The sequence below is a fragment of the Halichoerus grypus genome, chromosome X, assembly GCF_964656455.1.
Source record: "Halichoerus grypus chromosome X, mHalGry1.hap1.1, whole genome shotgun sequence".
In the NCBI taxonomy this organism is placed as follows: domain Eukaryota; kingdom Metazoa; phylum Chordata; class Mammalia; order Carnivora; family Phocidae; genus Halichoerus; species Halichoerus grypus.
In genome coordinates this window covers 97139150-97149015 of record NC_135727.1, presented here as the reverse complement: position 1 = coordinate 97149015, position 9866 = coordinate 97139150, and the positions used below count along the sequence as shown (strand labels likewise).

General features: G+C 39.7%; 1 protein-coding gene across 2 annotated transcripts in view; it reads right to left on the bottom strand.

The window, feature by feature from the left end:
- Positions 1–619: 619 nt before the first annotated feature.
- The window catches only part of MED14 (mediator complex subunit 14), a 72735-nt gene continuing 63488 nt past the window's right edge, over positions 620–9866 (bottom strand). For both annotated transcript variants that reach the window (XM_078065225.1, XM_078065226.1), the window contains 5 exons: positions 8942–9121; positions 8323–8430; positions 6131–6256; positions 5368–5560; positions 620–2796 (listed from right to left, as the gene is read on the bottom strand). In XM_078065225.1, the coding sequence (XP_077921351.1) occupies positions 2723–2796; positions 5368–5560; positions 6131–6256; positions 8323–8430; positions 8942–9121 (681 nt within the window). In that variant the 3' untranslated portion in view covers positions 620–2722. The remainder of the gene's footprint in view (positions 2797–5367; positions 5561–6130; positions 6257–8322; positions 8431–8941; positions 9122–9866) is intronic.

Genomic DNA, 9866 nt, shown 5'->3' with positions numbered 1-9866 from the left:
GTGGGAAAAATCATGAAAGAAAGGAACTTTTTTAATGTAGAAATTGGATTCTGAATTGAGTAGCAAAATTTTACTTTTTGAAGTTACCGAATTAATAATGGTCCAAATGACTAACAAACGGTTAGTATCCTGTGGCTGAATGAGTTATTGTATTAACTGCAACAAGTTATTAGTGGTATTTAAATTCAAATCATGTATATTTTAGTTTCTGCTTGCACTAGCTCAGAGTTAACTTTCAAACATAAGGTTCAGCCCCTGCTATTAATAACTTGATATGTTCTGTTGAATTTTTCACTTTCTTCCTAATTCTGAAAGTACTTCTATACATTCTGAAATGGCATTTCAGCAAATGAAAAAAAGAAGTTGGCAAATCAGGACCAATTTCTTCTTTCGAGATCAAACTAATGCTAAACCAGACTACTATCCAAAACATCTCCGTGCAAATTAACTAGAGAGAGTTGGTAGTTCTCTGAAACTTGTATAAATTTTATTACCAAGATTACTAAAATCACATCGAAAACACCTTAAAAGACCCCAACCACCTATCAGAAAAAAAAATCACTATGGGCATCCCGTCCCTTTGATTGAACCTGGGTAACAAAAGAGGCAAAAGACATGGTTTATGCTGAAACCTAAGATTTGAATGCTAGTGTTTTCAAGCTTTAATAAAGTATATACCAATTCCAAGTACCAAACATATCAAAATTCATATTCATGGGTTTATTCTTAAGCATCGAAAGCAAATTCTGCTCACTGAATCCTATTCTGATTTGCACGAGGCATTCAGAGATGAGTTATAATCAGGAAAAAAGTATCCACTGAATGCATCATGTTTTAAAAAATACAATTAACGTTTCAAAACCACACTTAAAAAGGAGAATACCCGGAAAGTTTACTCTTTTCATAAAATTTGAGACAGTATTATCCTGCAGATAAAAATACATTTCTTGTATATACATGTAGATTTCTACATGAAAGAAAGGACTCAGCTCCCGACAGAAAAGGGCTGACCCTTGATATAAAGACATGTTAGATTGCCAAACTGATGTGATTCCCATTGTAAGGAGAACCGAAAACCGAAGGATAAAGGTAAGTTAAAGGAAGGATAAAGTCCAGTCACCTGCTCCTGAACAGCGGTAGAGCTGGGCGAGAAGCAGGGGATAACAGTAGAAATAAGACACCGAAGAAAGGCAAAGAAGGCCTCGACTCTGACCAGAAGTGAATGGAGAATCAAGCGAAGTTGAGAACAGATATGACATAGCTGCAGTGAGATGCCTGAAATTAGAATTTGGTAGTTGATAGTTAACAGAAGCTCAAATCACCTTAAAGTGGACTTAGAGCGTCTACAGTTTACTGGAGAGCCAATATTCCAGTGACCAGATAACTCAGTACAGTATTATCATATAAAAAACCTTCCCAAATAACATTAGGTCACCAGAAGACCTTTGCTTCTGATCACATTCTCTGAAGCTTAAAAAAGTCCCTGACTCACTGGGAGAGACAGCACGGTGCTCCAAAAAGACACTCTGCTGAGATGTGTCAGTACCAGAAACTCCACTTGACCCTGGACGGGCACTGGATCTTGGATTCTTCAAAGTGAGGGCACTGTAACCAGGTTTCTTCCAAGCAAAACATTTTACCGTTTTGTTGACAATGAATTAAGGTGGGACTGTTTAGAACCCCAAGTGTGGTGGGGAAGGCAAGGGGGGAGAAGTTAAGCAAGATAAAGAAATGTCACAGAAATTTCATGCAAGGGTGGAACACTCAAGTTCTAGGTTTCCTAATTCATGCTGTATGCAGAAGTATCCTGTAAACTAAATTTGCCTAACAGAAAAGTTTCCGTATCTTCAACAGATGAGAATGATTGCAGTATTTGGGATCCTTGATCAATATGAACTACTCATTGTCTCTTCTCAAAGACGGGTTCACCTTCTTTTTTACCCAAATCCTACACTAAAAGACAACTACGGTGCTAAACATTCACCACCAGTCAAGTTAGGAATGTTCGAAGAAAATAAATTAAACTTGAAACAAAGATGATGTTTTTGGTCAAATTTCAGACATGTATCATTAGAAATTAATTATTGGCCCCACCAGGTGAAAGATGAAGGGAGGCCAGGAGAAGTCTATAGAGCTGATATACACACAAGTGAGTGTCACTGTTTTTTGTTTTTTGTTTTTTTAAACCTAGTTTTATTAAATATTGCTTCTTTGGGATGTGTTTATAACAACTCCCAGAACATTTTCATGTAAGGATTCAAAGCGGGCATATTAAAATACAGCTTCAATATAAAGTTTATCACAGTTTTACAGTATTCAAAAATGACAGACCTGCCTTAAAAAACAAAACAAAAACCAAAAAAAGAACTATTACACCCAAAACATAAGGAAACAATTAAATAAACAAGTTTGGCATTTCCATAACTTTATAGTATAAAACAATATTAAATCTATTACTGGCAAGCGGACACCGATGTTTTACCTAGTTTGAAATGTGTCCCGTTTAAACACACTATACAAGTTCACTATACAAAAAAGACTGATGGTCTTTTTGATGAAAGAAGTGCACCCTGAAAATTTTTGCCAGTTTAGAATATTAGCTCTTAAAGTCAAAAAAGTCCTTTTTTAAACTGAAGGCTAAATTCAGATTTTTTTTTTTTTTTTTTTTTTTTTTGCTGTTTTGTCTCATTTGTCAGCCTTCCTGGTTTAAAAACAATAGTGTCTATGGACGCCCACCAGGGGGCAGTGTAAGATTAGCCATTAAATCACGAACAGCTGCAAATATTGTGCATTCACCTGCAACAGAGAAAAATGGTCATTAGCTATTCGCAATACAGGAAAGATGCTGTCAACACACTGGTGGGGGTAGGGATAATTAAATCTAAAATCAGCAAGAACTTCAAGGGTCAAAATAAAAGACTAAACTTTAACTGCACAGGTTATTGGGGATTAAGCTTTGGTGTTAAGTATCAAATACTTGGTTCGGGTTTTGTTTGCTTTTCTTCTCATGGGGAAATTCTGGGTAAGTCCCAGTTAGGTTTGAATTTAAGGAGATATGCCTTGAGTTTCTCCACTGAAACACTGGAGCAGTGAATAAGCCTTTAAAGTTGGGTTTCAAGACTACTGACAGTTTATGTATTTTGAATCTAATGAAAAGATCTAGTTTAGATTTATGCATCCGTTACAACATCAACGATGTCCTTCTAATGTTGCTTTAAAAGCCAGATAAAAATGTCTATGATCGCACTGTCCAATAGAACTTTCTGTGCTGATGGAAATATTCTATATGTGCACTGTGGCTCCTGAGTACCTGTCATGTAGCTAGTGTGCCTGAAGAACTGAATTTTAGTTAATTTTAACTAGCTTGAATTTAAATAGCCACATGAGGTTAGTGACAGTTATACTGGGCAGTGCACTTCTATGACATATACTGGAGTTTTCTCAAATGTAAAGGAAATGATCAACCTCTGGAGTTCAACATGAATATCAATTAATAAAAAGAGAGTGACTTTTCTTAAAAGCACTTCACTGGGAGGGGAGGAAGTGATGGGTTCAGGGGGTAGGGGGGGCGGTGAAGTATGGCACACCGACAATCCAAAAACAAGACTTGTTTGGGGGTGGGGGCTAATGACTCATCCTTTCAATTTCCCCCTTGCTCAAAGAACCCAGAGACCCTGCCTGGTACTTCTTGTGACCATTACATAGACTTAAATATAATAAACCCAAACAGCTGTAAATAATATAAATCAAAAGCTGGGTCCCTTTCCTGGTACGTGGCCTAACGCTACGGTGGCCGCGAGTGAGAGAACGGGAGGCCTTGAGGGAAGAATGGCCTTCTGGCCAAGGGTGGGATGTGCAGTGACCCTGTGCAAGCTACTGCAAGCTTCCCTCCAACCGGTACAGAAAAAAAATGAAACCCCAGGTTTGCCCAGTCTAAGGTAGACATAAAAAAAAAAAAGACTAAAAAAAGGAAAAAGAAAAACACTCCCAAAACATCCCAACAATTTCTCAAATAAAAGGAAAAGTTATATCCTTCTTTTTCCTTTTCAAAAACACATTTTGATTATTGACAGATAGAAAAACGTGTTTGATCCCAAGAGGATCAAAACATTCTTTCCTTAAATTGTAAATTCCACAAGACATAATAATGATAATCATCTGCTTGTGAAGGAAGGGTCTTATCATCAAAGTTCTACTGGACTGCTACTTTGAAAATTATTTTAGCTTTAAACTTCGATTCTGAAGGACCTATTTTTAGCTGAAAGAAGAGATAAGTCAAAGGATGAAAGCAGAATACTGTAAGAAGTGGAAGAAGTCTTACAACAAAAGAAGCATACCCTTCTCTACTGCCCGGTGCATTCCTTGTAAACTCTATGCGAGTGAAAACTTGCCTATGTTGTATACAATATGGAGAAATAAACAGCGAAAAATATAATTTCTCCCATGATTCCTGTTTCTAGTAAAATTTTAACACTGTGGTACCTAAAAAATGTTTCAGAGAACAACTTTCCCTCATTTAAAAACATAATTCTGTTATCATACTACTCTAAGCAGAAAGCTACAGAGGACTTCCTTAATAGTAGAAATAAGCAAATTTTAATTTAAATTTAATTTCCTTAAAATTAGCAACAAGCAAAATGGAAGAAAAGTTCTCTTTGCTGAGCTTTAGGTTTTGTGACGAAACATTCAAAACTGCCAGGAGTTGCGTGTTCCATGTAGGCTACCACAGTATGGAAGGGACCTGGTTTACCTGCCAGAAACATTCAGGGTTCCTCGAAAATGTTGTCTGAGAGCTTCATTGTGCACTTGGTGAAAAGGTTCACTTGCACCCGCCTGACACTTATATAAGAAGCCCAAAAAGCAGTGATGCCATTTGTATCAGCTTTTATTCTTCACAAAACATTTAGAAGATACAGAACTTTGAATGATAATATTCTATTCATGATTGAACCATGAAATATGAGAAACCGACATGCATTTCAACTGGTGATGTACAGAGTGGCAGGTATCAATGGTAGGGCAGGAATTCACAGCCATGAAAAAGTCTATCATCCTAACCTACGGCTCTGTGGCAATGTGTGCTAGAAATACAAGCTTCTGGCATTAGCAACTGGGTCAGTCCCAATAGTAAATCACTAACAAAAATGAGGTCCAGGCAGCAGAGACATGGACAAAAATGAAGAACCAGTGAGAAAGGAAGAAAGCGACAGGCAGACATAAACAGGGCCACAGCAATCAGCGCTCTGTTACTAGGACTGGGGGGGGGGGGGGAGCGGGGTAAGGAGGGAGCAGAGGGAAGGAGGAGGAATCTGTCAAAAGAACTTTTATAACATATAGGCAATAAAATATTATCTACTGGTCATGTACCTTGTCGTGGCGGGTTCATCTCTGCAAACCTCTTCAGAATGTTGCTGACCATCATGGGAGCAGCAACAGAAGAGTTCTGCTGTCTGGGAATGTCTGCCTGTTGGGTTGTACCTGAAGCCATGTCATAAATGATTGGAACTATAATACTAACAGGTTCTTGGGGAGGGACCGATGTTTTCTGAGTTAGTTGAAGCTGAAGACACACAACACATACAAAGAGAATAAAAACGTAATAAGAAAATAAAACATTTGCCTACATTTATCAAAGGTACTATTATTTACTCCATCAGATTAAGATACCTCGGGCATAAGAAAACTAGAGATGACAAGAAAAGTAACAAACAATTGAATATTATGGTTAACGATGCAACCGTGCCACACAATTATCTAGTTCAATACGTTTCTGTTATTACTAAAGGAACCGGCAGTACATCACATCTAAACTGACAATTAAGGAATCTGAGCCTGTGTTTGGCAGTGACGGTTAACTCTGTAGTAATCCAAAAGTTTTTCTATTATCCTTGCATGCTTTTTCCTCAGGGGCTTTGTGCGCGCGTGCACACACACCACACACACACACACCACACACACACACACACCACACCACACCACACACATATATATGCTGGGTGGTACTTACTCTGTAGTAATCCAAAGTTGTTCTATTATCCTTGCATGCTTTTTCCTCAGGGGTTTTGTGCACGCGTGCGCACACACACACCACCCCTTCCCCCCACACACACACATGCTGGGTGGTACTTACAAAAAATAGCATTTTGGATTTCAGCACCACAGCAGGCGTCCCTGGGGGTGCAATCGGCGGTGCGCTGGGAGGGATCGTCAGGCAAAACTGGACATTCCATTTAAGCTGTGTTGCCTGGTCAGGAAACTGTTCGTGAAATCATGATAAAGTCATATAAACATTTAAAATTACATTTTAGTAGAGGAGTCTGAAAGGTCAGAATCTTATTTTATACAATCCATTATTTTTTTTTAAGATTTTATTTATTTGTCAGAGAGAGACAGAGAGCACAAGCAGGAGGACTGGCAGGCAGAGGGAGAAGCAGGCTCCCTGCTGGGTGGGGAGCCCAAGGTGGGACTCGATCCCAGGACCCTGGGATCATGACGTGAGCCGAAGGCAGCTGCTTAACCAACTGAGCCACCCAGGCGTCCCTATACAATCCATTATTAACAGAACATAAAGATGACAGCCTACATTATCTCAAAGAAAGGGCATACGTGACGTTCCTACATGAAAAGTCCACTCCAGACCTATGTGACATGTTCCCCTTTCCTTCCCTCCCGCTCCATTAATTCCCAAGGACTATGGATTCTGCTTCCCTGCTGTCTCTGACATTTGTTCCCACCTCTCTATTTTCACGGATGCCACCAAGCTCCAGGATTCATGACTTCTATTGTGGCCCCTAACGGTCTCTTCCAGTGGCTGCCTCTCCCAGTTCCTCCATCTACCACTGCCAGGAGAACGTCCTCGAGCACAGTTCTAATCGAGCTCACAAATGTTTAGTGATGTGCAGTGACACATGCTGTTCCCTTCCCTTACCCCGCCAGGACCAACACCTGGCATTCAAGGCCCTTCTTAACTGGTGCCAACCTAGACTTCCCAGCCTCATTCCCAGCTCCTTCCCTAAAACATACTTGTCAAACTATGTTAATAATTTCAAACTGTATTCACTGGTGTTTTCTTTTGTTTTTTTTTAAAGATTTTATTTATTTATTTATTTGACAAAGAGAGCAAGAGAGCACAAGCAGGGGGAACAGTAGAGGGAGAGGGAGAAGCAGGCTCCCCGCCAAGCAGGGAGCCCGATGCGGGGCTCGATCCCAGGACCCTGAGATCATGACCCGAGCCGAAGGCAGACGCTTAACCATCAGAGCCACCCAGGCGCCCCTTTTGTTTTGTTTTTAAAAGATGTATTTATTTAGTTTAGAGAAAGAGAGAGTGCACGCGAGCAGGGGGAAGGGCAGAGGGAGAGAGAGAATCCCGAAGCAGACTCCCTGTTGAGTGCAGAGCCCAACGTGGGGCTCGATCCCAGGACCCTGAGATGGTGACCTGAGCCGAAATCAAGAGCCAGCCATTTAACTGACTGAGCCACCCAAGCGCCCCCCGCAAAGGGTGCTTTTTTTTAGCCACATGAATACTTACTCCTTCAAAAACTCAAATGGGTATCTTTTTGCTATAAATACTATTTCCTATAGGCTACCAGAGCAGAAGCCAAATGTTGAGACTATTAGCAAAGGAACACTGCTGTCCCCAGCATTAGCAGTAAAACACCGACTGGAAAAAGGAGGTATTTGGAATTACCCAAAGCAATCCTAGAAACATTTGAACCCAAGTCCTGTAGGCTTGGAAAAATATAATCAGCCACAACCTGGATTCCATACTGTATACTTTCACAGGAAAGAGGAGGAATTCACCTCCCCAGGGAGGACAGATTTTTTTTGATAAATGACATTAGGTCAATTGGGGGGCATCTGAAAAAGCTAGATCCACACCTCACATTTGACACCAAGGTATATTTTAAATGGATCAAAAATTTAAATAAATAAGTAATTTAAAAAACGAAGCCATAACAGTATTAAAAGAAGCCATGGGAACATCATTTCAGTATCCAGGAGCAGGAAGAGTGAATTAAATGTATTTGCTTTTCTAAGAGGTAAGCCACTGGTAACTCGGGTTGCCTGTGGGGAGGGAGACTAGACACCTGGATAGGGATAGATGGGAAATTTCCCCCGTATCACATCTTGATCTCAGGTCAAAAGATACAGGAGGACTGTGTTACCTATTCAAAGATAAATAAAATCTTAAAAAATAAAAAGAGTGTAAGAGAAAAATGGAAGTACATAAATAGGTGAAAACCGATAAATACTGCTCCCACCAACTCCAACCTCTTCAGAGACCTTGCTATATACAGAAGTATGCATTTCACTGTAACTTACCAGCTCTAGCTTCATAATATGCACACAGTCCCTGAGGATGTGTGTAGGAGCTCCTAACAGCTTGGTGAAGGCTATTAAAGTATTGGCTTTAAATGGCGGTCCTGCAACCTACAGGGATGAATAAAGCAAGTTACTCCGCATTCTACTTTGACTCTTCTCTTTTGTTGACTGTACAGGCATACCTTGGAGATGGGAGTTCAGTTCCAGCCCACCGCAATAAAGCAAGTATCGCATGAAGTTTTCTGGTTCCCCAGTACATATAAAAGTTATGTTTATTTACACCATACTGTAGTCTAGTAAGTGTGCAATGGTATTATGTCTAAAAAAATGTACCTATCTTAAAAAATACTTCATTGCTAAAAAATGCTAACCACCACCTGAGCTTTCAGTGAGTCACAATCATCGAGCACCATAATAATGAAAAAGTTTGAAATATTGTGGGAAGTACCAAAATGTGACAAGGAGACATGAAGTGAGAAAATGCTGGTGGGAAAACGGCCCTGACAGACTCGCTCCATGCATGGTTGCCACAAACCTTCAGTTTGTAAAAAATACAGTATCTGCGAAGCAATAAAACGAGGTATGCCCGTATTAAAACTATGCATTAAGAAACACATACTCTTGTTTCAAAGAATTTCTCCAAAACTTGAAGTTCATCGGGTTTCCACTGTCCTGCATTTTCAGGTGTCACTTTTAGCTGAAGTGTTTGGTTGGTTTTGGGACTAAGGGCTACTCTGCATTTCAGGGCATCAGTTTTAAACATGATCACTCCAGGTTCGTTGGAATTTATCAGCTGCAGCTGCAAAACATGAAGGATGCATCAAGTTAGTATGTAAGACAAAGAGGAAATGAAAACGTTGCTCAGAGAACTGTTTCAGAGGGAAAACAACTAAAAGGTGATACCCGTTCCCAAACAAAAATATCTAGGCACTGAGCACCATGAACTGCTAACATCCCAAAGAAGGAACTATACATTATGTGCCTCTCAATGGAAGAACAGAACACAACCTATGGAATATTCTCGTAAAACAACAACAAACTTGAGCTGGAATTCGGTAGTTAGATCTGCAGGGTGGACCAATATTATAGAAATGTGAGGGTCACAAGAACATGTTAAATAATTCCAAAGGGACGCAATCAGCAAAATCCAGACTGTGAGAAACTCGACAAGACAACAGATATAGTTGCTTCAACAATAAAAGGGACTTAAAGACTTGTCTGGGTTCTGCTTTAGACTGTAAAAACCGTGACAACTTGGGAAATCTGGACACCAACTAGCTATCTGATGATAAAGAAATTGTCTTCATGGATGAAACAATGTCTGGGATTTGCTGTCAAACCACCTGGGGAAGGAGCTATAGAATAAACATGATTGACAGGGGTTCACTGTTGGAAGGTAGGTGATGAGAACACAGAAGTTCATTATACTCTCTTATACTGTTATACTCTCAACTTTTATATATGATTAAAATTTTCCATAAGAAGTTTTTAAAAAATGGCACAGTAGAAGAAAAGAATAAAGAGTACCATTACAAAATGTTGGA